Source organism: Gallinula chloropus, assembly GCF_964237585.1.
Source record: "Gallinula chloropus genome assembly, chromosome: 16".
Classification (NCBI taxonomy): Eukaryota; Metazoa; Chordata; class Aves; order Gruiformes; family Rallidae; genus Gallinula; species Gallinula chloropus.
In genome coordinates this window covers 1,777,625-1,804,773 of record NC_140101.1, presented here as the reverse complement: position 1 = coordinate 1,804,773, position 27,149 = coordinate 1,777,625, and the positions used below count along the sequence as shown (strand labels likewise).

Below are 27,149 nucleotides of genomic sequence, written 5' to 3'. Positions count from 1 at the left end.
GCCCATAATTTTTAATAAAGTCTTTGCTGTTGTATGTGTGGAGGGGGGGAAACGGCGTACAATGCAAGCAGCTTCCCAGGCGTGTCTGTGGTGCTGCTCGACTGGAGAACAAGCGCTGGGCAACACGTCCTGCTTCTTCCTTGTGAGAAGCTTTCAGCTGCACCATAGTTTTCTGATTTCCCTCCTTCCTTCCTTCCCCAGCAGCTCTCCTGGCTTCCAGCATGTGTTGGTCCTGGCTCCGAGGAGTGAATTTTAACGCCTCCCCTGCTTCTTTCAGAGATGGCGGATTCCTGTGCCTGTAAAGGTGGAAGGAAAACTGCAGCAGGCTCTAACAAACCCGCTGCCAGCAGAGAAAGGACGGAGACGAGGATAAACCCACCGGCAGAGCTGCACAAGCTCGGTGAGGATCTGGGCTTTTTCTTTCCGTGGAGGTGGATGGGGTGGAGGGAACGAGCTCAGGGGGGGGTTGGAGGTGGCTGACAAAACCAGGGGGTGCGAGTGCATCGAGCCCTCAGTGAGATTCTGCTCCTCACTGGGCCAAAAAAAAAATATCCCCTCCGAGCCGCAGAGAGCCGGTCCCTGGGAAGTGGAGGGATGGAGATGGTCTCTCCCTTCCTTAGGGGTGTGCCTCCAAGCTTAACAAGCTGGGTGTCTCGCTGTCTATTTATCCTGTTGGTAGCTGAGTGTCACATCAAAGGCTGGAAAGGCTTAAATGAGTTCAGACCATCTGCTGCCTCCCGTGTCGCGGCCCCCGGGATGGAGCCTTGCGAGCCTACGAGCCCTGCGGGACCCACTTGCTACGGGCTGTCACTGTGATGGATAGCTGATTTCTCTATCCAGGAATCTCCAGCCTTAGGGAGATTTTTCTTCTGTCTGTTTATGCTGGGCAGATCCCTGCTGCGGGCACAGAGAGGCTCTCACTGCCTTTACCTTGCTAACGGCAGCACCGGGGGTCGCCTGCACCCAGGGTGAGGGTCAGACCCCAGACAGGCAGCTTAGGCCAGGCCCCCAAAATCAGTGGCCTCGCTGAAATGATTGTAGCCTGAATGTTTCCCAAATGCAGCTCTTCCCTTGAGGGGCTTGCAGCTGTAATTGCTAGCAGAGGGGTGTAACTTACTTCTGAGGGGAATGAACTCCAGCTGTCCACAGTCTGAACATACCTGGCTTTGGGAGGGTGTTTTTCCCTCTGCTGCATCTTCTCAGCACTTGTAATAGTAGAAAAACCCCTTTTGTTTTTAAGCCCTTCCTGGTTTGGGTAGACTGAAAGTGATGAGGCAGAGCTGTGGACGCTGTGTGATGGGGATGTTTCATTGCTCTCCCTGGGGAGTGTCTGACATTGTTGCAACAAATTGGTGTTGATTTGGACTAGGGAGACCAGGGTCTCTCCTGCAGTCACTCTGCCGCCCCTCCTCAAATGCAGCAGCCTGATTGGTGCTGGGAGCATCGTTTTAAGCTGGGTGTAGGTCCAGAGAAGCCTTGAGTCCATCAGCCTTGTTTCCTCTAACACTGTTGGGTTCGTGTCTCCTGTAAGCATGTGTGAGGTCCAGGGTCCAACAGGTGGTAGCCAGGAGTGGGATGTTGGAAGAGATGTGATTTCTTCTCTTCCCATCCCCATCCTCACTGTCCCCACCTGGCAGCTCATCAACAAGGGCGCTGGGGAGTGTCTGACCTGGGAGCTCTTGTGTTTGGCATGGAGCATCCCTGGAAGTTCTGAAACTTGTGCAGGTTGTGAAAAGGAGAGGAGAGCTGTCACTGGGCATCAAGTGGTGTTCCCCAGGGCTCGGTACTGGGGCCAGTTCTGTTTAATATCTTTATTGATGATCTGGATGAGGGGATTGAGTCTGGAGATGACACTGAGTTGTGTGTGGGTGTTGATCTGGTGGAGGGTGAGAAAGTCTCTGCAGAGGTATCTGGACAGGCTGGATCGATGGGCCAAGGCAACTGTGTGAGGTTCAGCAAGGCTCAGTGCTGGGTCCCATCCTTGGGTCACAACAACCCCACACAATGCTGCAGGCTTGGGGCAGAGCATCTGGAAAGCCCCCTGGCAGAAAAGGAGCTGGGGGTGTTGGTCCCTGGAGGCATTTAAAAGACACTCAGATGAGCTGAGGGTCGTGGTTTAGTGGACTTGGCAGTGCTGGGTTAACGGTTGGACTCGATGATCTTAAAGGGCTTTTCCAACCTGAAGGATACTGTGATTCTAGGATCTGTGTGAGCTGAGCTCCAGGTGTGCTGTGCTCCTGGGGAGAGCTGCCTGGAGGGATGGCAACGTGCTCCTCTGGGATAGTTTGAATCTGGAATATTTTGAAGCCAGGAAGAGCAATAAGCAGGTAACTGCAGTGTTGGGAGCTTTTGCTGCAAACTCTGTGTTACTGATAAACTGCTGGCTCACTGAGTCCCAGGATGTGTGAGGAACTTCACTCCCTTTCATGGGCAGGGTGAGGCCCTGGCTCACACAGGCCTGGAGGAAAAGCCTGAGGGGCTGGGCTAAGAGCAGTGGAGACAATGCAGCATGGGGAGGGCAGCTGTGATGCACAGACACCCTGCACAGGCACTGCCAGAGCTCTGAATGCACCCTGCACGCCCGCTCCAGAGCTGGCATGGTTTGGGGCCAAACCTGCAACATCCTCCCCCCTCCTTGTGGCCACGAGCTGTTCTGGGGCAGGAGCCAGGCAATTAGGAGTCCAAACCAAAGGTGTGGTTTTGGGACAGCTTGGAGGCAGCCTTGTGGGGAGGGTGTGGGGCAGGTAAGTGGCTTTTTAGGGACTTTTTCTTGCAGTCAGTAAAGGTCACTGCCTCCTGCAGACGAGGTCTTCTGGGCTAGAGAGTTTCCCAGTGCTGCCTCACCAAGAGGTGGTTTTACAGACATTGAAGTGGAGCAAACCAGCTGGTGTGACCTCAGGGAACTGGAAATAAATGAGTCAACTGTTTTGTTTGCTTTTATACTCCTGGCTTCTGGGGCAGGAGGCAGGAAAAAGGAGGGAGTGTGCGGTTTTGGCAACACCTTTGTAGGTAACTGGTTAACTGGTTGGTTTTTCTGTTTAATCTCTCTCCCTTGTTCCAAAAAAAAATCCTGGATTGGCTTTTGAGTTCAGCCAGCACTAGGCTGGGAGCTGAGCTCCAGTTCAGGAGCTGGAGGGATTGCTGTCTCAGCTTCTAACCTTTTCTTACCTGATCTTTACCAGAGGAGGGTATTTTACAAGTTGAATTTGGGTTTTTTTTTTAAATCCTAGCTGTCCCTTCCTAGCTGTTCAGGGGTTTCTTCACAGGGATGCTTTCTGGCTTGTTTCTGTACTCGTAGCAAATGACTTTTATCCCTGGTCCTGTTCTTTAATCCCTCCTGGATCTGGGTCTCAGCTTTCCATACACAGCACTTCCCGCTGGCCTGTGGTTGGGCTGCACTGACTGACTCTCAGTGTCACTGGAGTTACAGGTTAGTGCTGTGTCTGTTTGCAGGGAATGCAACCAGTGACAGAACCGAAGGCAGGAAGAAAGGACGACCCAAGGCTGAGAACCAGGCACTGAAAGACATCCCTGTAAGACCCTAAACTCCCCCTGCTCCCCAGTTCAACCTGCCTTTCCCAGCGGTTTAATCTTCAGAGCAGCCTTGTCTTGGGCTCAGCAACATCTTGACCCCTGAATCCCCTCCATACAGGCACTCAGCATCCTCTGAAACTCTGGTGGGGAGCGGTACAGCCCCTCCAGCCTCCCCTTCCCAGGGCTGCTCACAGATGAGCTGGATTCTCTCACAGCTCTGGCAGGTTTGGCTAATGATCCGGCAGCGCCGGCGAGGGGCTGATTTATTCCCCTCAGAGTTGTACAGTTTAATTCCAGCACAGTAGCATGGACAACACACAGAGCAGTTTGTCATGAGAGCATGGGCACGGGGTGATTTACTGACTAGATGAAATGTGGGGTGGTTAAATCACCCGAGCAACTTCTGGCCTGATTTATTCCCCAGCCTGGCTGGGAGCGTGAATGCACTTAGGGAGGCACAGCAAGGTAACTTCTTGGGAGGAACCATTAGCCTGTAGAGCCTGCAGCTCTGTCCCACCCCCCCTCACTGGAGGGAGCACCCTGTGCTGAAATACAGCCCTGGGGTCCACTTTGTGGCTGTGTGCTGAGAAAGGGTGGGCAGGAATGATCTGAAGTCCTGTGTGCCACCCCCCCCAGTCCCCTTGGGATGCACTGGCACAGGCCCAAGAACCTGATGTTCTTCACATAGTTATGTCTCTTGTCTCTCCTGTTCCCAGCTCCCCCTGATGAACCAGTGGAAGGATGAATTCAAAGCCCACTCCAGGGTGAAATGTCCCAATTCAGGCTGCTGGCTGGAGTTCCCCAGCATTTATGGCTTGAAGTACCACTATCAGCGCTGCCAAGGGGTAAGGAGACTGGAGGGCTGTCTGTCCTTTCCAGTGACCAGCTCTTGCATTACCATCTACAGGGTGAAGGCCCTCTCAGGCCTTAAACCCCAGGAGAAACATGAGACTAAAATGAGGAGGGCACAGAAGGACCAGGGACAATTTTTGAGGTGTGTATGAGAGGCACTGGTGTCCCTCCAGCTCAGCGTGAGGTCTGGAGTGGGAGGATTGTGCACCATTGGTAACCCTTTGGAGGGGCAGAAGGGTATTACGCATGATTTGTGTTTGTGCCTGCACCAGAAAAGGCCAGTACCTTTTGTCTGTGCTCACCTGTCCCTCCTTGCTCCACACAGGGTGCGATCTCAGAGAAGCTGACCTATTCATGCTCGTACTGCGAAGCTGCCTTCACCTCCAAAACCCAGCTAGAAAAGCATCGGCTCTGGAACCACTTGGACCGGCCAGTGCCAACCAGCAAAGCAGAAAACAAAGTGCCCAAGGCCATTGGGAAGAGCAGTGGCAAGAAAAGGTACCAGGCTGTGTCTGAGCTGTGTGGCGGTGACGCAGGGGCGGCTGGGAGAAGGGGAACGTGCCCGCCTCCGTTCCCATGTTCTGGGCTGGAGAGCGGGGAGCGGTGTCAGGACGTCGGTCTAACAACCCCTCTTTAAACAAGCCCTCTGTGCTTTGCCCTAGAGCTGCTGAGAGTTCAGCTTGCCCCACCATCCATCCCAAACAGGCAAAGACGGAGAAAGCCGTGGCCCAGGACCATGCGGAGAACGGCGAGTGCCTGGCGGAGAGCCGGGAGAGCAAGGAGTTCCAGATCGCAGCGGCAGAGGCCATGGCAGCCGCCACCCCCACCGCCAAGTCCTCCAGCGGCAAGGATGCCGCGCAGCAGGGGGGCAGCCAGGCCTCGCTGCAGGAGGAAGACCCTGAGAGGATGAAGCACAGTAAGATTAGAGCCTGGGGCTATGCTGCTTCAGGAGAGGGGTGTCCCTGGGGAAGGGAAGGGGCTCGGCTCCAGCCCAGCGCTGCTGGGGGTGTCTCTCTAGTTGTATCCAGGCCTTTTTTCAACACCCTGGTAATTTGCCCCCCTGGTTTCTTGAAACAGTGAGTTCCATGAGAGTGACAATGAGGTTATTGCTGTGGGAGAGGTATTTCTGCAGGACCTCTGGGGTTGGAAATGGATTGAATTCCCTGCTGCTGTGTCAGCCTGTCTGGCCTCACTGAGTGTGGAAGTTTAAACCAGGGTGTATCTGTCAGATGTGTTTTCCTGAAGTGTTGGGGCAGGGTAAGGAGCTTCACCCCATCGTTACCATGTGGGGCTGACAGGCAGGGCCATCGTTGTACCAGGCTTGGTATGGGTTTACCCTGCTTGCAGCTCCCTGGTGAACCACCACCAGCTACCTTAAGCTGTGAAAACTCTGTGGCTTTTGGAGCTAGCCAGAGCCACGACTTCCAGTGTTTGAGATGTTTCTCCTGGTTTTGTAGGGTGGGGAGCAGCGTCATGTTATTGTAATGATGGGGTGTCTGCTCTGTTCAGCAGCCCTGTATTTCACAGGGGTAAAGGCATCTGCAAGGTGATTCACTCCTGACCCAGAGTGTGTGCCTCTCCCTTGCCTTAGGACTGCTGAAGCCCCCACAGCAGTACAGTTATTTGACCAAATCCCTCTCTCTGTTTCTCTCTTTTGAGTCAGGAAGGAAACAGAAAACTCCTAAGAAGTTTACGGGGGAGCAGCCATCCATCTCGGGGACATTTGGACTGAAAGGTAATACAGGGCTGGCCCTGGTCAGCTGTAGGCTTGTAGCTTCTCCCTGGGGTGTTTCAGGGAAGCTCCTTCCCCAGAGCCCTCTCTGGTGGAGATGATGTGACAGCCATCCAGAACCTGGGGATATTGTGCTGGAGGATGTGGTGCCTCCAGTCCCTCATAAAGGGACTGAAGGGCAGCAGCAGAGCTGGTACTGATAACAACCCTGCCTTGCTCTGCTTGGGACCCTGTCAGTGGGAAATGAGGGAAAAGCAGGAAGGATACAGGTATGTCCAGCTGTAACACAAGAGTAACGAGCTGCTGACATGAGAAACATCATCTCATCATCATCATCATCCCACCATCCTGGGATTCCACAGTATTTCTGAGGGCATTAAGAAGGGTTTCTGCTCTGCTGGGTGACACATCCACCCCTCAGACATTGTCTCCAACGCTGGTTGCCCACATTCAACAAGACAAATTCAAGGGGGAAGAGATGTGTTACTGGGATGTTTCCTAAGACACGAGTTGGCTGCTGAGTGAGTGGGACTCCGGTTGTGCTCCATATATATATATACACCAAGCTGGGTACAAAGAGGGGAGGAAACCTGGAGCATCCCTGGCATGAGAGCAACTGGAATTGGACTGGCTGTGAAATTTGTTCAACCAGGAAAAGAAAAATGTTTCCAGGCACTGCAGGAGGCAGCACCTTCCAGCACAAGAGGCACTCTGGGGAGAGGTGCTAATGGCTTTGAAGGAATTAAACACTTACAGAAGAGCAGGATGGATGTTGTCTCTCTGACTTTTCCCTGGCTTCTGGAAAGTCTGAGGTTTTTCTCCTTAACTTCTCCACAAAGACTTTCACCTAGACCAAAATATCTGCTGTGGATTCCTCCAGAATAAACTAGTCCCCCCAGTGACCCCCTGCCTCAAATGGAGAGTGAAGATCAGGCAGACATTTGCCTGCACCCCCCAGGGCCAACGTAGCAGTTTGCTCCCCAAAGACCTGGCTGCCACCAGCCTGTTGTGGGGTGCTGCTGCCATTCAGACCCTGGGCTTGCAAGAGACATCACCCACAAGTCTCAGGGCAGGTGTGGATCTGACCCTGGCACTCACAACACTTTCTCTGTCACCTTCTGTGGAAGCACAGGCGTGGGGCTGAACTGCACGTGGGTTTTTAGGAGGCAGACCCAGGGGAGAGCCCCTCTCCTCCCTTTGCCAGTCTTTCCAGAGCATCATTTACAAATCACATCTTCCATTTCTTCTATCAGCCCAGGAACTACTGAGGGGTTCAGCACAGCAGAGTGGGGATGGGGCAGCACGGCCGCTGCCAGCGTGTTCTCAGCTTGTGCTGAGCCTCCTGCTGCTGGCTCTGCCCTGCTCCCTGCAGGGAGGATGCCTGGGGGGTTGGCAGTGGTGCCCTTCATGGGCTGTGAATGGGGAGCACACACTTTGCCCATGCAGTCGGGTGGGGATGAGGCACAGACAAGGTGGGTGCGCTCAGGATGAGCTGACTGAGAGCCTGGTGCCTGTGCAGAGCCTTTGGGTTCCTCTCCCCTTTGCAGGCAGCCTTGGTGACAGTCACCAGCAGCCCAGGGTTGGTACATCAGGTTTTCTCTTCCCCATGTGCCTGTCCCCTGGCTGCCCCTCCTCTCCTCCTGTTTCTTCCTGACCCTTCCCAGCACCCGATGGGACTGGGAGAGACCTGTGTTTATTGTGACAGTTGTGTACAGATCCAGGGACAAAAGGTCCTGTGGGATCTGATGTGAGATCCCAGAATTTGCCCTGTTTTCTAAGAGGGATCCCAGTTCCCTGGTGTGAAACAGTTAGACAGCCTTTGTAGTGCAGTTTCATCAGTAGGAACATCACTTTTATGCTGATTTACAGTTCCAGTTTCCCCTTTTAGTTTCAGGGTCCCTTTTGCCTCCTCCTCAGCCTGTCTTCCTTGCAGTCTGCCTTGCTAGAAGCATCCTACCCATTTCTGCCACAGTGTTTCCATAGGTCATAAACTGTCTGGGTTGGGGGAAACGATTCTCTTTATTCTGAACACCACAAACTGTTAGGATTTTGCTTGTCCTAATTATGGACCTGATCCTACACGTGCAGCCTTGGCAGACCTACACCCAGTTCCTGGGTCAGAGGTAGAGATTGTTTTTCACTGCTAAATGAGAGTTGGTCTGAGAGTATTAATGCCAAGTAGCAAACAGAAATCCTCTCTCTCTACAGGTCTTGTCAAAGCAGAGGACAAGGCAAAAGCCCATCGAGCCAAGAAGCTGGAGGGGAGCACCAACATGGAGGAGCTGAAAAAGAAACCTCCAGGAGCTGGTGTGAAGAAGGAAACTGCTGTGCATCTACCAGCAGGTGAGCCTGGCAGAGGCAGAGCACAGGCTCTGTGTGCAGCGTAGGTGCTTATCAACTCAGTCCTGTGCTCTGCTCTGAGCTGCCACAGTCGTGTGTGTCCCCTTCACACCACAGCTAGTGGTCCCCACACCCCTCCCAGCCCAGCAGCTTTTCATTGAGTGAGTTTTTTAGCAGATTTGCAAGCAAAAGCAGCCCAGAATCAGGAGTAGGAACATGCAGCTCCTGCCTGTTCAAGGTTTAGCACAGATGTGGCAATAGCCACTGCTCCTGAGGCAGCCACAAACGATATCCCAAAGGAAGTACTGTACCTTTGCTTCACTGCCAGGACAGGCAGCTCCAAGTGCTGGGACTTGACAGCCAAATCCTGGTTCCCCCTGGCTTCTCTGTGACCACGCTTTGGGTCAGTCATCATCCCCAGATGATGGCATCTTTCTAACATCATTTCCATGAGTGACACCAGTACATAACTCCGAGCATGATGATGTCTTCCCTAACCCCCCCGAGCTGCAGCCTACACCCTAGCACAGGTTGCTGACTTTTCCTGGGAGCTCTGACAGCAGGAGAACGCAGGATGTGCAAGATAAACACAGCTGCTATGCCTTGCACTGCTTTCAGATTCAAATAAACGACTCTCTGATCTCCCAGCCATGCAGCAGCATCCAAATAAACAGACTTGGCGGATTCTATTCAGACCGGGTTTCCCTTGCTGGAAGCCCAGTGCTGTTCTGCTGAGAACGCAGCGTGAGCTCTGGGCCTGGGAGCAGGTTTTGGCCCCATGTATCTCTCTTATTTTGAGTGGTTTTTAAGCCAGCCACAGCCATTAAAATAAACAGATGCCTTGAAACTAGCACTCCCCAAGCTGCCTGTGTGTCTGCCGGGAAGAGAAGCGCCAGGGAAGCTTTCCAGGCACACGTCCGGATGGAGCCCAGACACTCACCTTTGTTTCAGTCCCGCTCATTGTTTCCTTTGGCAGGGGGGAGTTACTCCACACAGGGAGGAGATCAGGTGGCTGGGGATATCACCATGGGTTGTTTTTTTTTAACTCCTGGTGTTCAGGATACCGTTGGGCTTGGAAAGACAAACCTTCTTTTCCCCAGGAAATGCCAGCAGGTTGGGTGACTCCCCGTGAAGTGGCCCAGTGACCTGCTTTGCTCAGGTGGCTGTGGGAGCTGTGTGGTTTGCACCTGGCTTGGCCATGCCTCAGAGAGTATTTCTCTTTTTTAACATCAGGAACTTTTCCCAATTCAGGGCTTTCTTTTTTCAGATGAAGGTTCACAAGCAACCCAGATGGGTTGTGGTCTCTGTGGCAGGGTGTAACACCTCTCTCCTCTCCCTCGCCAGCAAACCCCGAGGATCAGTGGCAGCGGGAGATCAGTGAGAAAGGAGAAGTTTCCTGTCCAACCTGCAGTGTGATAACCAGGAAAACTGTTGTGGGGCTCAAAAAGCACATGGATGTCTGCCAGAAAGTAAGGACTTACTTTATTCAATCACATGGGTAGGGCTTTTGGAGAGAAACAGGCATGTACATGTGCCACTCATAAATGTATATTGATGCTCCTAAAACCCAATCTGGGCTGGGTTTGGCAGGGCACTTGCCAGTCATCTTCAGAGAGCTGGCTGCTTTGCACTGATTCAGAAGGATTTGGACACCTAATTCTCGTCAATACTAAATCCCTTTTGTGGTCTGGGCTCCTTGCCCCAGTGTCTCTAGCAGAGTTGGGTATTCCTAGTAGCTAAACAAGTAGTTTTAAAGCAGGAGAGATTGTTGGGGTTGTCTCTAGTCTGTCCTCAGGAGTCCTGGCTGTGGGATTTCACTGTGCGCCAGCCCAGATAAATTGTGGTTGAATGAGAACACGTCTCGGGGAGACACCGCGCCTGGGTGTGCTCAGGCAGGCTGGCAGGAGGCAGGAGTTCAGGCAGGGTGCAGTGAGGAGCTGCCTCCCTGCCACCCCACCACCATCCCTCACAGCTAAGGGATTACGTCTTCGTCTGCCACCTGGCGCGGCGCAGAGCGGTCGCCAGGGAAAGCCAATGTGGGATTGATGCCTCCTGCTTGGAAAATATGTGGCTGGGCTTTGATGCCACATTCATCTCCTGTAAGTGCCTCCTCAGCCTTCGCCTCACTATTTATACAGCGGTGGGAGGCTGCTCTCCCTTTCAAACCCTGCACATCGGTGCCTGGCAGAACCCTGTCTCCTCTGACATCCTCCTGGCTTCGGTGGAGTGGGGTTCCTGGCCATCACTGTTCATTTCTCCTGCACTCTGGAGCATCTCCCAAGCCAGGCAGGCTCCACACAGGCTGCATGGCCAGCAAGCCTGCTGAGCGGGCCTCTGCCAGAGCAGTTGGGCCTGTCTTCCCCCTCTATAAATAGTCCAGTGGATATTCAGCAGAAGAACTGGGGCTCCAACCGTAGGGGCAGGTGTTTTGTCACCCTTCCCCATGCGGCACAGGGCTGGCTCTGTGGCTATGGGAGCTGGGCTGCTTTGTGCCAGCCCTGACAGAGCAGCCAGCGGTCCAGAGAGGACAGTCCCCAAGCTCTGGTTGTGTGACAGCAGATCCAGTCTCAGCATTTCATCTCTGAGATGAACCAGTGGCATGTCCAGTGAGGTCCCGCTGCCATCCCCATCAGGGTATCCCCATCAGAAGTGACCCTGGAGTGCACACACCCTCTCAGCTTGCTCTCTGCTCTGAGGATTGAAGTATTTCTTAGCTGGACAGTGGGAAAAAGGATGTGGAGGCTCACAAAACTCTGGTAAAAACAATGGAAACTGGTTTCACTGTCCTTTGCTTGGCACTAAGCAGTCTGCTGTGTTTCCTTCAGATGTAAAAAGGAAACAAGGAATGGGGAATGGCTGCAGTGTGCTTGGGCGTGGAGGAGAGGAGGGCAGGTATATCCTCCTGGCATCCCAGCAGGAGGGCTTGTTCTTCAGTGTTGACTGGAGAAGTGAACCCCAAATTGGCTGGCATTAGCATCTGATCAGTCAGGGAGCTTGTAGCATTCACCTCCTTAGGATGGAGCACTTGGGTCTGGAAGAAGATTAACCCATGGGGGCACAGGTACAAGTGAGTCATTCCTAGCTGGCTGCAGTGAGTTTATTCTTCATTTCCCCAGAGCTCCAGGATAAGGAGGGATTTGCAGCTCCAGCTTTGTTCCCTCTCCAGCTTCTAGTCCAGGCTGGAATGCAGGGGAAGTGGTGAAGGTGGAGCACCAGCCAGGCGGCAGGAGCAGGAATGCTCATGGCCATCCAGACACTGGTTCCCTGTCGAGACATCCCATCCCTTGGCCCCCAGAGCATTCACCTTGATCAGTGAATTCTGGTAGCTGCCCCAGCAAGAGTCACAGTCTCCTTGCTCACTTTGCACGCTCCTCTTGGTGTGTGCACTGAATGCATCTCCCCAGTTTGCTCAGGAGGCCAAGTCAGGTTAAGCAGCAGAGCAGAGTGAGGCAGGAAGTGTTCTGCTGTGATCGTGTCCAGCAGCAGCTTAATTTCAAACAGCCCAGGCTCCCAGAAAGCACACTGCACGCCAGCAGCTGTCAGAGTTAATAGGGCTGCAGAGCACAGTCCACTGACATGTTGGTAGATCAAAGCTTCTCTTCCCTAACCCTTGAACAGGAAGACTAAGACACCAAGTCCCAGATGGTTCCAGCCAGTGGGGCTTTAAATCTACATCCAAAATGGAATGCTTTCCAAAAATTGGGGCATGTTGGTTTGATAACGGTGTCCAGGATGACACAGAAAGCTGTGAGCTGCAGGCTGGGATGGGGATGGGGGACAGGGACACTGTGTTACCTGCTGGGTCCCACTGCTGGGTACTGCTGCAGCAGCAGCTGCCCATGGGACTTACAGATGAGCAGCAACAGCCCTTGGAAAGATGAACGATGAACTGTGGCCTCCATGGTGACTTGTCTTTAATTCCTTCAGCTGCAGGATGCCTTGAAGTGTCAGCACTGCAAAAAACAGTTCAAGTCCAAAGCTGGGCTGAATTACCACACCATGGCTGAGCACGTCAGCAAGGTAAGAGAGCTGAGCTGCTTTGGTCTCACACCTCACGATGCAGAAGATGAAGCAATTGGCAGTCTGCTTTCCTCTGTCTTTGTAAAGAGGGGGCTCAGAACACCATCTTTGCAGCATTTCACATACTGCTCAGTGCAGTGGCTTTCCCCCTTCCCTGCCAAAGAAAGCCCTCCTTCCCAGGCAGCTCAAGTTGATCATAGGGAGTAGAGCAGATGACTGGACAAGTAAAACAAGGTTTCAGATCCCAGAGCAGGGGAAGATGCAGTGAGTATGGTGAGGGCAGATTTTGAGTGGCAAAGCTCTGCCTCCAAAGCTGTGCTCACAGATCTGGGACTGGTCTGGGACTGATGGGTTCTGGCTTGCATGAACCTCAAAATCCAGTCTTTAGCTCTCCAACATGCATGTGGGAAGCTTATCATGGATAAAATCTCACAGGAACTGATTTAGATGCTGTTCTTAAAAATCTGGTGGCCATGTATCTCTCTGAGGTAGCAAGGTGAGGCGTGGGAAATGTTTTTCTGGAGGATGGAGCCAGGCTCTTCCCAGTGATGGCCAGTGATAGGACAAGGGCCAGTTGGTGCAAGCTGGAGCATAGGAAGGTCCATGTGAATATAAGAAGGAACTTTTCACTGTGAAGGTGACAGGGCACTGGAACAGACTGCCCAGAGAGGTTGTGGAGTCTCCTTCTCTGGAGACCTTCAAAACCTGCCTGGAGCATTCCTGTGTGATTTAGGCTAGGTGATCCTGCTCTGGCAGGAGGGTTGGACTAGATGATCTTTCCAGGTACCTTCCAATGTTCTGTGATAGCCCCATTTCTACGTGTGCCCTGCCTACCAGCTGTCACTGGACTTTCACATTCATCTCCTGTTCTCTGTCCTGGTGAATCCTCTGTGCAGGAGCTGCTCCTGGGTCTCCCAGCTGGCCCTTTGAGAGCAAACACAGGAAAGGCACGAGCAATCTGCCACGTAACGGTGAAGGTGGTGTGTGTGGTAAAGCTGTGGGAGATCCAGCTCCTCTATGAGAGGTTTTCCCTGGCCAGGGGCAGCTCCTGTGAGGCAGAAGTTCACCACCTGCTCCTGGCACAGAAGACATGAGTAAATAGTTGACTCTGTCGCTTCTGTTGCTTCCTTGTTTCCAGCCTGTTCCTGTGGAAACCGCTGGACTTGGGGAACAGGAGGAGCGGGAAAGGCTGAGGAAAGTGCTGAAGCAGATGGGAAAGCTGAAATGTCCCAATGAGGTAGGAGAAGGACTCCTGTTTCTTGTTGTGTGAAAAGGTGGAAGGAGTGAGCCCTGATACAGAGGGGAACACATGCTCTCCAGGCATCCTTTGGTGTGCTCTTCACCTTAGCGCAGCCACCCCGGTCCCCATCCCCTTGGCTCTGTGTGCTCCAGCAATGGGTCATCCCTGCAGCAGGGTGGGCACAGGGCAGGTTGGGGAGCACTGACAGGCAGATTCTGCCTCCTGAACATGGGAGGGGGCACAGCCAAGGCTGTTCTTGGCACTAAACCAAACCACACTGAAAAACAGTCGTGAGCTGGTGGTGGACAAGTCACAAAGGGGTAACAGGGTGTGTGGCAGAGGGGTGTCCCCATGGATGCTTTGCTCAGCATGCAGGCAATGCCTCCTCACTGCTTTCCCCTCCTGCTGCCTGCTGTGCATCTGTCTGGGGAGCTCTGTTGGTGTGTTGAGGATGGGGGCAGTGTTGCCCATCCCTCCGTGGCACCACCATGCCTGCATGTGGCTCTTTTGGGGAGAGGGGCTAGCTGATGATTCCCCATCACTCAGAGGGGACAGGCTGGTGGAGCTGCTCTGCAGAGGGGGTGCTCCTCAGGACATGCTCCTCCCCGTAGCAATGGCACCCCAACCATTTCAACAGGGGCACATGATGCCCCAGCCCTCTAACCCTCCCTGTCTCCATAGGGCTGTGTGGCCAACTTCTCCAGCCTGATGGGCTACCAGTACCACCAGAAGCGGTGTGGGAAGCAGCTCGCTGAGGCTGACAAGCCTGTCTTCAGCTGTCCACACTGCGGCAAGAAGTACAAATCCAAGGCCGGCCATGACTACCATGTGCGGTCAGAACACCCGGCCCCGGTGAGCCCCCCGGATGACTCCGCAGCCCGAGGAGCGGGACCGTCCCCCCCCGGGGGTGACTGCAGAGCCGCTGAGCCTGTGGGCAGGACAGAGCCGGGCAGGGCCGGGCCAGGCAAGGCAGGTGCAGCCGTCGGGACTGGTGTTGTTTTCTCCCTCACATCACTGCGCGCGTGTGTCGTACCATCTGGGGTTGGGGTTGGGGTCAGCAGCCATCTGGGGTTGGTTGTTTATGGAGCAGAGGGGTCAGCAGCGTTTGCCTTCCCTGGTGCCTGCGGGGCTGGGCCCCAGCACATCATGCATCCTTACTCCACGGGGAGAAAATAAACAGATCCCAGGCCTCTCCCTCAGCACCAGGCAGGCACTGGCTGCTCGCCAGCACTGGGGTGGCAGGATTTGTCCCTGGGGAGCATCCTTTTCTGTTCTGTTGATCCCTACTGACAGCGCATCCGATGCTAATAACTCCCTAACTAATAAATGGAGATGTTCACACACGTGGGAGCGCGAGAGGATGCAGCAAGTCCGGTGTGTGGCTGACTGCTGGGCTGCGGGAGGTGGGGTGCTCTGCATGTTCCCATGCTCAGGTGCAGAGGCATGCTGGTGTTTCTACAGCCCTCACCTGCACAAAGCAGGTCTGCAAACCCCCACCCTGAACCCTCACATCCCCATCCCTCGCTGCTTCGCCCCTTGACATCCCTTCCTGTCTCTGTTGCAGCCTCCGGAGGAGCCAGAGGTGAAGCCAGAGCCTGGCCCTGTAGAAGACTTTGAAAGGACTCCGAGCGGCCGCATCCGTCGGACGTCGGCCCAGGTGGCCGTGTTCCACCTTCAGGAGATCGCAGAGGATGAGCTCGCCAGGGATTGGACCAAGCGGAGGATGAAGGATGACCTGGTGCCTGAGACAAAGCGGGTGAGGAGCCTTGATTTCCTTTCTTTGTTGTGTGCTGCCTGTACCCAGAGATCCTGGGGTGCCAGCGTGGCCCCAGCTGGCTCGGGGCTCGCGTGTCGCCTTTCCAGTGTGTTAAAGAAACCTCTCTGATTCATTGCTCAGAGCCCACCCAGCACTGGCTGAGCCCAGCTGCTCTGGGGACTCTGTACAACCCTGGCAGGAGGCAGCTTTGCCCTCTCCACTGCCGGCACCCAAATGTGGGTGGAGCAAAAGGTGGTGCTTTGTGGACAGCAGAGAGAGAGCAGAGTCTGTCTGTGGGGATGTCATGGAAGGAGGTTGGTTGTGGTCAGTGGTGTGGACTGGCAGCCAAGAGGAGCACGTGGAGAGAGTTGGAGCTTGGCTCTGAAATGATCTCCCTTGCACTGGCAGAGAGCAGAGATTCCCCAGGAGGAATTTCCTCCCTTCCACAGCTCTTCCTTGATTTCTGGGAGGTGCTTCCCTGGAGGTAAAGGGCCCACAGTGTTCCTGCAAGCAGAGGAAGCTGGAGGGTGGAGGCAGGGCTGAGCTCTGCAGCCCCAGCACCGATGCATGGGATCTGCACTGCAAAAGTTGGTGCCCCAGCAGCCTGGAGCTACATGGAGGTATTGGAGTAACACGTTAAATCAAACATCCCTCCTGGTCCTGGAAGGAGGTGATTCCTGGGAAGCAGGAATTCCCTTCAGGAACGCTCCTCCTGGACTGTGAAAGGAATGAAGCAGCAGCAAATCACAAACCTTTTCAGTGTAAAAGGGGAACGAAAGAAGAGTGGGAGTTGGAGTTTTTAATCCTGTAGTTGACTCTTTGTGGCCAGCGCTGGGGCTCAGCACAGAGCCAACCTGCCAGTCACTTCACAAGCTGCAGCCTGGTTCCTGAGCGAGTAACACTGCAGCCAGGCAGCAGGAGATCCAGCCACAGTGCTGCTCTCTGCTGTGGACCAGAGCTGAGGGGTTGAGGGTCAGATCTGGTTGCAAACTCTTTTATTTCCCCAAGGCTCGGTGCTGTCGTTGTTGGTTTCCAGATGACTTCAGCTGCAGTTCATTTATAGCATAAGAAAACCCAAGCCCAAAGTAGCTGTTTCATTTCAGATACTGTGGGAGGAGAGGTGTGGTGCTCTCCAACCTCAGCACTTGCATTCCTCTCTCCTCCTTGAATTGCTCCCCTTACTCTTGATTTTGGGTGTTCTTCTGAATTGAGGGAGCAGCCAGGAGTCCTGGGGCTGGACAAGGGGCCCATGTGCAAGCTGACATACAAAGGCATCGTAAAGATTTCAGCTGCTGGCATAATTGTTCTGTGAAATGCAGTTTGTGGGGGGAGGTTTATTTATGAGATGTTTCTTGTGTTCAGAGTTGGTTTAAGTATAACTGAGCCCTGTCTCAGCACTGAGAAACAAAGAGAATCCCTGTGAAGGTGGTGGAAGCAGGTTTGTGTTGAAGATGAGCAATGGTGTGGGGATGATTAGAGGGCTGGAGCAGCTCCCCTGTGATGAGAGGCTGAGGGAGCTGGACTGGGTCAGCCTGGAGAAGAGAAGGCTGTGGGGGGACCTCATTGCAGCCTTCCAGCTCCTGAAGGGAGCAGAGAAACAGGAGGGGAATCAGCTTGTTAAAGGGCAGAGACTGGCAGGACAAGGGGGATGGATTGAAGCTGGAGGAAGGAAGGGTTAAATTGGATATTAGGGGGAAGTTCTTTCCAGGGAGAGTGGTGAGGGGCTGGAACAGGCTGCCCAGAGAGGGGGTGGATGCCCCATCCCTGGGGGTGTTCAAGGCCAGGTTGGATGGGGCCCTGGGCAACCTTGTGTAGCTCCAGGCCTGGAGGTTGGTGTCCCTGCCTGTGGCAGGGGGTTGGAGCTCTGTGATCCTTGGGGTCCCTTCCAACCCAGACCTGTCTGTGATACTATGATTCTATGAGTTGGATCAGCTCCCAGGTGGCAAAACAAGGCTCTTGGTTTGGAGGCTCAGGACTTTGGGCCCTGCACAGGCTGCTGTCCCCTGCTGTGCTGGCCATGTGTCACACAGAGGGGTTTCAGAGGGGGTCAGCGCAGTGGGCAGACATGTATAAAGCTGTGAGCGTGCCTGTGGGTGCATCTTGCAGTGACTGTCACGTTCCCTTGACAACAGTCTCAAACATGATCTGTTCAGTCTATGACATTTTTTCTCATGGAAGTAGGTGGGAGGCAGGTTCTGCCTGGGGAGGCTCGTGGGAGCTTGCTGACTTCAGCACGCTCTGCTCGGCTTACATCGAGCAGAACTGGTCTGTGTTTATGAGTTGCTTCAGTTCAGGGTGTGGGAACCCACCCCCCCCAGTTGCAGGCAGCTCAAACACACCAGCACATGGCCAGTTTGTCCCTGTTACAGCCCCCCAAAACAGCCCTTCCCTCAGAACTGGCTGCAGCCGTGCTGGCAGGTCCAGCCGCAGGCAGTGTGGGAGGCTTGGGGGAGTGGGCAGTGTCACCACATCCCCCTGCCACTGCCCTGTGAGCGTGTGTGGTGACTGACCCTGGGAGGGACCTGACAGCCCAGACCCTCTGGAGCTGCAGGAAGGCAGACACCAGTGAGCTGGGAGCAGTGAGCAGCAGCCAGCCCTTGGGAGTACATTGCCGGGCCCTCAGAGCCCCTCACTGGCCTGGACCTGGGGAGAGGTGGGATGTTAGGGGTCGGTGGCAGATGGCAGCTGATCCTGCACGATCTCAGACAGACCTGGGGCTTTCCAGGGTCCCAGAGGGACAGATGCTTCCCAGCTCTGGTCTGTAACCAGCCATGGCTGGATGTATCTGGAGTCACTGCAGCGCAGGACATGTTCTGTCCCCAAGCTCTCCAGTCACCCTCCACAGCCCCCAGCAGCCAATGTGGATTTCAAGGAAGCTGATGAAGAAAGCTACTCCTCCTCTCCATCCCTTCTTCAGGCAGCAGGTCTTTTCCCCAGGGGAAGGCAGGCAGCTCCTCAGCAAGCTGATGGGTGATGGGGGTTTGCAGCCCCTACACCATGGTCTTGCCATCGTGGCCACATGGCAGCAGGTCCTGGATGGGGAGAGGAACTCTGGGACTGGATCCTGTTGGTGGCCCATGGTGGGATGCATTTGCCTTTCCCCAGGAGGATGGATTCCTTCTCACCAAAGCAATGGCATTAGAATAAACGATTGCTGCTTGATCCCAGGCCCTGTGCTGCCTTCATTCTGCACTAACCAGATCCAGCATTTCTAAATATACACTGGAGCCTTATTTTCTCGCTCCGATCTTTATTTGCCTCTGGATAAGCTGAAACAGATGGGGTGTTTCACAACGGCCTCTTGCTGGGGATGTCAGATGGGGAAGGGCATACCTCTGCTGCTTTTCTGGGAAAAAGCCCCTTTCCAGAGCTGTGTGAAGATGGTGCTGATCCCCCAGTGCTCCTCTGGCCTTCGCTGGGGCCATCACATGCCCATCTTGGATCTGCTGTGGAAAGAGTGAGAAGCCAACAGGTTCCCAGCTCGGTGGAACAGGCAGGCAATGGTGGACTCTGGGATCTGGCAGGGGATGATGGCTTTACCCATTTTGGAGGCTGGATTAAGAGAAACACTCTCCTAGAGCAGAGAAAAGGGGCATCTAAGGCACGAGAGGAAAGAGACCGCCATGGAAATCTCACTGTTCTGTGGTGGGAGGCTTCCCTTGTGGTGCTTGAGGTGGGGTGGTTTGTTTCAGGGTGCTCTGAGCTCTGTGCTGGAGGTGGCAGTGGGTTCCTGCACCCCAGGCAGCCCCCGTGCCTCGCAGGGAGGGATGCAGAGCTCTTCTGTGGGGTGTGAGAGCGCCCTGTTCGCCTCCCTGGGGCTCGGGGTGTGGCTGTGGGACTGGGGGAAGTCATGGAGGGTGCACATCATCGTGGAACCTGAGTGCTGTGCCGTGGGGTGACGGGGTTCAGAGCGAAGAGCTGGGGCCTCTTGTACAGCTGAAGGGGAAAAGCCATCTCCAGGGTTGAGGTTTTTAAGAAAACCCTATCCTGGAGCCAGGATTAGCTCTGGAGCAGGACAGCCTGACTCGGATTGATCCCCCAAAGCGATGGCTCTGCTGTCCAGGCAGGAGCCAGGCTGAGTCCTGAGAACTCATCTCACCGGTGGCCAAACCAGATTCCAGCTCCAGCTGCGGACCCAGAGCTCAGCGTGGCAGAGTGTGTCCTTCCTGTCCTTGCTGGGCAGTGCTGGCACGGGGTGACCCAGCTGCCTGGGGCTGCGTATGGGACCCGGCTGCCAGCCAGTGCCCCTGGGAGTGTTTTGGCTTTGCCTCCCGGACGGCATCAGCTGCAGTTCCCGCGGGGCGATGGCAGAGCCGTGCCTCGCGCTGGGGACCTGGCTGAGGCTTCCAGGGGAGCTTGTTGGCTGGGGCCGAGGCAGCCTGCATGGTTCTCATTTACCCTGATGTATTTTGGGGAAGGGGAGAGCTGTCTAGGGAGCGGGGGAGGATTGAAATATGAAAGTTAACTAAATAAAACCGTCAGTCAAAGAAAACAAGCCTTCCCACCCCGCCATCCTTCGACTGTTCAGAGGAGATGGGCTGTTGCCAAAGCCAGTTGTAGTCGTTTAATGATTTGGCCATGAAGATTTTCACTTACAGGCTGTTTGAGGAAAATAAATGGAAAAAAAAAAAAAGAGAAGTATTCCATGCCTGGGGCTCCCTCTTAATAGAGACATAAAGATGACTTTGACATTCCCAGAACCGCAGCGCCCCGGGAAGACATGGGATTTGCATGTTATTGTGCAGGGCTGTTGGAGGAGAGTGGGGAGGGGATATTTTTTCTCTGGAGTGGGAAGCCAGAGCAGCAGAGTCCACATCTCTGAACATCCCCCCTCGTCTCTTCCCCGGGGACGCGCGGAGGGAGAGGTTGTTGCTGGGGCCGTGTGCGGTTACCGTTAATGTTTGCTTATTCATGGGATTGATTGGGTTTTAATTAAGGAGGCTGTTTGGCATCCTGGCTCTCAGCATCAATGACAAAAAGGGACTCCTGTGTTCTCCCCTGGAGGTGCCATTGCCTTCCCCAGGCAGGAGACCAAGTGGTTGGTAGATGCCCCATCCCAGCGCTTCAAAGAGCTCTGCTGACATTCCCCCAGCTGTGGAGCACGACAGAAGAGCAGCGTGCTGGGGCTCAGGGGATTGTCCCACATCCGTCCTTACCAGCGTTTGCAGCGTCGTTTCGCAAGGCCCTTTGCCCCAGCCCTTTGCATGGAGCCCAGCTCTCCCTGGGCTGCCTTCTTCTCTGGCTGTGCCCTGCCACGTGCCAAGGTGCAGGCTGCAGGGGCTTTACAGATCACTTAAATTCAAGTGGAAACAAGCAGTTGGTATCTGAGCCCTGGGTGGGAGCTCCCCTTCGCAGGGAGGTTTGGGAGCAGCCTGTCTGGGGGAGCTGGATAAAGCAAACTCACAGCTTTATCAGCACGTTGAGGAAAAGCCACAGCTGGAAAAGAAGTCCAGCCAGCCACCTCCTGTGAGCTCTGCATCCTGGGGGTGTGTTTTGAAAACAGGGGCCTGGGTTTGTACCTCTCTCTGAGCACCACTTGTCTGTACATCCTCCCCAGACAGCAAGGATGCATCCATGCTGCCGTGGTCCATGCTGGGAAGTGCCTATGGATAGGAGTATCCACACCTATACTGCACCAAGTGTGAGCTCACCGAGCCGTACTCTGGCTCAGGGCTAGGGGTGCAAGCAGCACCCACCAGTTTTCATGGAATCATAGAATGGGATGGGTTGGAAGGGACCCCAAGGGTCACAGAGCTCCAACCCCCCTGCCACAGGGGACACCAACCTCCAGGCCTGGAGCTACACAAGGTTGCCCAGGGCCCCATCCAACCTGGCCTTGAACACCTCCAGGGACGGGGCACCCACCCCCTCTCTGGGCAGCCTGTTCCAGCCCCTCACCACCCTCTCTGGAAAGAACTTCCCCCTAATATCTCATCTAAACCAGAGCTCGCTCGGTTGGGCACTGGTGCAGCAGGCAGGCAGCTCAGACTACGGGCAGAGCAGCCCCGTGTCCCCTGTGGAACTCACCAGGGCAGCAGGCAGAGACCAGCCCCGCTGGTAGGGCTGAGCAGGGTGGTTGTGAGGCACAGAGATGCTGCAGCTGCTCTTGTGCTGAACACACAGAAACGGTGTTGGGAGGACCAGCCCGCTATGCTCAACCTCAAAGCTGCTAATAAAGCAGTAATTAAAAGCACTTGAAAAAGAGCAGCCCTGCCAGAAGGAGAGGCAGAGACACAAGAGCCTCTCATTGTTTAACGGGCTGTGCCCATTCATCAGTGGAAGGCAGCCACGGAGGCTCCTGGCATCACCCCTCCTCTCTGCCCAGCATGCAGGGTTGTTTATCCTCCCAGTTACGAAACAGGGCAGAGGGGCCACGCTGACACCATGCACCAAAAATGCTGGGGCTGGGCCCCGTGGTGGGGCACAGACCTGGGAGCAGGAGCCCCCTTTCTCCTGTGTGCCCTGTGGAGGTGGCTGCAGCACCGGGGGCTCCAGCCCTGCTGCTGGCCCACAGCCACCCCTCAGCCTGGCTACGGCCACACCGGTGGCACGGCAGCAGGCAGAGCTACCCCCCTGTGCTGTGCTGTGCTGTGCCTGGGGGGGAGATGACATCTCCTGGGGAAGCCTCCCAACTAGTTTTCAGCTTCACTTCAGCTTCTCCTGGTGGGGGGGGGGCGGTGGTGAGGACCCATGTGAAGAGGGAGGACTCCACCAAGGACTGGACTGGTGTGTGCCGCTCTGCTAATCGTCTTCTATTGTTTGCAGCTCAATTACACCAGGCCAGGGCTTCCAAAGCTCAATCCAAGGCTGCTGGAAAACTGGAAGAACGAAGTGAAGGAGAAGGGCCACATCAACTGTCCCAACAATGTAAGGACCATCTCTGTTCTTCTCTGGGGCGGCTGGGCTCAGTCTGTAGGACTGAGTGGGGGCATTTAGGGCCAGAAACCCACCAAATCCAGGTTCTTTTTAGGATAGAGCCAGCACTGATGCTCAAACCCTCATTTCACCTCCTCTCCCTGGGGTTGCTGCCAGACCTGGTTGAAGTGTGTCCCACCTTTGGGACCTTCCTGGTGCACTTGGTCACTGAGCCACCCCCTCCCCACGCGCCCTTGGGCTGATGGTTCAGCATTGCCCACTTCAGGCTCTGGAGCTGCCTTTGGGAAGCTCCCAGGATCCAGGGCTCTGTGCTCAAGACCTTTTTCATGCAGAGAACTTGCTTGTCCCAGAGTAAAGGCAGAGCTGGGTTCAAGCCATTCTTTTTAAAGCCCTGGGACACGCAGAGACCTCGGGCACGCGGTGCGTGCGCTTTATCTTGCTGTAAAACGCAGCCTTGGCCTGAGCTCTGGGGAGGTGAACTCCACCCTCGTGCTGGGCCGTTGATTTATCATCTGAAACAAAGCCTTGCTAAGGGGGGTTTTGAGCAGGGTTGTTGCTGCAAGGCTGGGGGAGACATGCTGCCTAATGAATGTCATACCCAGGCACTTTGAAAAGGCATTGCTCAGAAACTGGTCATGCTGCTGCCCGGGTGATTTCTCTGTTAAGCTTCTGCTGTGGCTCCAAGAACTCCTGTAGCCCAGCAGGACCTCCCAGCTGCTCACAAACGTACGTTTTCCATGGAGACGTTTAGGGGAGACATTTTTCAGCCCGTTGCAGAGGGGATGTGGCCACATGACTCCCATTAGCACTAATAGGAAACGTGTGACCAGAGCTCCCCACGGCTTGCAGAGCATTAACCTCACGCTGCTTAGCCTGGACTGGTGGCCTTGCTTGCCCAGCAGGCTCCTGGCCCCGGCATGGAGGGAGGCACAGAGGCAAGGGAGGATCCTGGCAAACCCTGCTTTGTTTTCCCCACAGTGCTGTGAAGCCATTTACTCCAGCGTCTCGGGGCTGAAAGCTCACCTGGCCAACTGCAACAAGGTAAGGTCCTTCCTTGTGCAGCCTCGGCTCGGAGGTGGGGTTGGGGGTTGGTTTTTCTCTTCCCCCCCTGGCTCTTTTGGAGAGCAGCATGGGTTAAAGGATCATGACTGCTGGGAGAGCAATGCTGCTGCCCATCGAGTTGTCACCACTCAGCTGGGTGCCATGCCATCCCAGCCCAGCCACTCGCCCTCAGTACTGTCTTCCTGGGGCAGGATCAAACCCACAGCCACAGGCAGCTGAAGGCAGAGAGGCTCAAGCTGAGCAGATGCAATGGAGGAGATTGAGCTGCTGCCCCAGCCTTGGAGGAGAGGTCTTACAACACGAATGTCTCACCCAAGAAGGGTCCCAGCCCTCCTGCACACCACGTGCCCTGGAGATGCAGGCAGCAGAAGCGAGCACATTTGCCTCACATCCTCCCACCTCAGCATCCCCATCCCACAGCAGTCCCTGCCCAGCTTGTCTCCTGCAGCCCTGGGCTGCTCAGCGTGGCCAGCACCTTGCATGCAGCCACACAGGGACAGCAGCAGCTCAGAGACAGGGAGCTGGGCATGGGAAGCTGGTCCTTTCCCTGGGCACGTGGCAGTCAGGCATCTTTCTTCACTGATTTGGGCAGCCCTATGGCCCCTCAGGAAGCAGCAAGCTCCTGTGGCCTGCAGCTGCCACGGGGGGTGGGATCCAGAGCTCAGCATAGGTCCCTCAAATTGGAGCTGAAGAGGAGCTGGTAAAGTTTTATACCCTGAAATGTTTCCAGCTGCAGCTTCCATTGAATAGAGCTTTCAGGAGGCAGCTCCAATCCATACCCCGTGGTTATTAAAAACACAAACTCCCGTGCTCCTCCAACACTAACTGGAACATCAGCCCCTAATGAGATCATGTAGAAAATGAGCTGCAGAGATCCAGCAGATGAAGCTGTTCTTACATGGGATGAAAGTGCAAACGCAGGGGAGTAGGGCAGTTCCTTTGCTAGCCTGCAGCACGCTCTCAGGGAGGAAGCAGAGCTGTGTTCTGGCCTGTGCTGTGCACAGAGAGAAGCCAGGCGTTCGCACGAGCGTTTTCTTTAACCACAGAGCTGCACCCTCCACAACCAGTGAGTCTGGCACAGCCAGGGCTGGGTGTTGGGGGTCAGTGCTTGGGGAATTGGCAGCTTTGTGTCCCCCACAGTGGGAATCTTGCCCTCAGACACAGAGGATCTTGTTTTGCAGTGGATACATGTGTGGTCAGATCTGGTCCAGAGCTGGCCTATGACCTCTGCTGTGAAATCATAGAGCCACAGAATCCCAGACTGGTCTGGGTTGGAAGGGACCCCAAGGGTCACAGAGCTCCAACCCCCTGCCACAGGCAGGGACACCAACCTCCAGGCCTGGAGCTACACAAGGTTGCCCAGGGCCCCATCCAACCTGGCCTTGAACACCCCCAGGGATGGGGCACCCACCCGCTCTCTGGGCAGCCTGTTCCAGCCCCTCACCACTCTCTCTGCAAAGAACTTCCCCTTAATATCTAATTTAAACCTTCCTTCCTTCCTTCAGCTTCAAAATCAGAGTGGGCTGAGACACATCAAGCTGAGGGTGCTCGCAGCAGCGCCCCATCCTCGGTGGTTTGTGCTGAAGTGATTGATTTTTGCGGGAGTGTTTCTGCAGCCAGCCAGCAGCAGGGCCAGGCCTGCCTGCATCCTGCCTGTCCCTGGAATGAAAGCCCTGTCTAACTCCAGATTTACAGCCCAGAGCTGGCTAAGGGGAAATTCCCAGGGCACATATATATCCCCTGCATGGGCCCATCCATAAACCCCTCGTCAGTAGAGAGCACGTTATCTCCCCCGCGCCTTGAACTGCGGCAGAGCGGGGAGATCAGTCATCCCAGGAGGGCTGTAATGACAGAAAGCCAGCAGTCACTGCCTCTGACAGCCTGGAAGGAAAAGGAGGGGACTCTGTGGGACATAAATTAGGTGGTGGTTCAGTCCCCAGAGATCACAGCTCTGCTGACAGTGAGGAAACCGGGCGACCGGTCCCGTCAGCCTCACAGGGGAAACACACGGTGTCAGTGGTACCTAACAACCCGTGGTGGGGGTGACAGGCAGCCAAACGTGCTGTTTGGTGCCCTCTGAGGTCGTAGGACCTGGTGCTTCGATGCCTGGTGCTGGTGTGGTGATGGGCAGCACCACCAGCACTACTGCAGCACAACCAGCATGAGCTGTAGTTCAGAGCAGAAGGGATGGTCATGAGCTCCTGGCCTGGGACTGGGGGCTGGCAGAGGTCAGGTGGTTTAGGAATGAGTGTTTGTTTTCTGTTGCTTCAGGGTTCAAGCATTAACCTCCCTCCACAGAGGTGGGGGAGCAGGGAGGGGGGACAGCCACCCCTCCAGGGTGCTTTTGGCTCTGCTTGGACTACAGGAGGATGCTCTGTCTTGCAGGGGGACCACTCAGTGGGCAAGTACCGCTGCCTCCTGTGCCAGAAGGAGTTCAGCTCCGAAAGTGGGGTCAAGTACCACATCATCAAGGCTCACTCAGAGGTAAGGAGGTGGCTGGGGCTGGTGTGTGCTGGTCCCTGCTCCAACATGCCCATCCTCGAGCTGCCCCGCTCCATCCGCCCCTGCCTGCCAAGACCAGAGCACAGCAGCTCCCAGAAGCATCAGCAATGCTGTGACAGTCTGGGGGGGACACCTCCCTGTCCCTTTTTGGTCCCCAACACCCCCTGGCCAGTTGCAGCTGCTTGGTGCCAGCCAGCTTGTCCTTGGGGAGGTGCTGTCAGCAGGGTGTGGGGTGACCCAGGTGAGGCAGGGGGTGTGTGTGCCTGTACCCAGCTCCAGGATGGTCACTAACCCTGGTGTCACCCCCTGGTCACAGAACTGGTTCCGAACCTCCGCAGAGGCCAGCAGGAAAAAGAAAAGCAGGGAACAGCTTTCTTCCAGCAAGGAGGAGAAAAAGAAAAGCACAAGCGGGAAGAAAAGGGGGAGGAAACCCAAGGAGAGGCCTCCAGAAACATCCCCGAAGGGCAGAGAGAGCGTGGCAGCAAAGACTAATCACAAGAAAACCCTCGAGCACTGGGAAGGCTCCCGAGGCAGCCCTGAGGAGGATGAGCACGTCCCCAAGCCCCTGAGCCAGCGGAAGGGGGGAGCCAGTAAGATGCCTGAGAAGTGAGCAGCTCAGAGACTCGTCTCCAAGGATTCGTTTACAACCCAGGGTAACAGGGTGGGGGTCTCTCCCGGTCTTCTGTCCGTCCCCCCCCTTCCCATCCCACTTTCTCCCCCCTCCCCCACCCTCTACTCACCCCCCTTTTTACAAAAAAAAACCCACAAAAAAGAAAAAAAAAATGGAAAAAACAAAAAAAGAGACAGAAAAACACCATTTAACCACTTCAAAGCTCGAGTCACGGACCTTGTTTCACACTGGAAAACGAACAGGATCAAGGAAGCTGGACCGTTCTCCACCCCCCCCTGCCCGTGTACATACCCCTCTGCCCCCACCCCTGCCTGGCAGGACCCTGCTGCCTTCACCCCTGCCCCCCCACCCCCACCCCATGTCCCTCCTTACTCCCTGCGCCAAACTGGGGACGCTTGAGCGAAAGAAAAGTGCAATAGCAGTGGGACCCCCTTGGGTGGGGTCTCTCTGCAGCTGTGTGCCAGGGTGGGGGGCTGCCAGCCCGGGTGCTGCCAGCCCCCTGCCCACCTGGGCAGCCTCTGGTGGGCTCCAGCCTCCCGGTGCAGGCAGCACCCACATCCCTGCTCCTGGGATGATGTTTCCAAAGATAATTGACCTGTGCGAG

The 27,149-nt window shown here is 55.2% G+C and overlaps 1 protein-coding gene across 1 annotated transcript; it reads left to right on the top strand.

Moving 5' to 3' along the window:
• Positions 1-279: 279 nt before the first annotated feature.
• ZNF512B (zinc finger protein 512B) lies at positions 280-27,149 on the top strand (the record flags this gene model as incomplete). Its single annotated transcript, XM_084271693.1, has 16 exons — positions 280-400; positions 3,454-3,533; positions 4,251-4,379; positions 4,712-4,884; positions 5,049-5,302; positions 6,050-6,121; positions 8,327-8,461; positions 9,803-9,927; positions 12,386-12,478; positions 13,617-13,715; positions 14,400-14,687; positions 15,283-15,474; positions 22,240-22,341; positions 23,329-23,391; positions 25,798-25,896; positions 26,231-27,149. The coding sequence occupies 16 exons, from the start codon at positions 280-282 to the stop codon at positions 26,522-26,524; spliced, it is 2,319 nt and encodes a 772-aa protein (XP_084127819.1). The 3' UTR covers positions 26,525-27,149.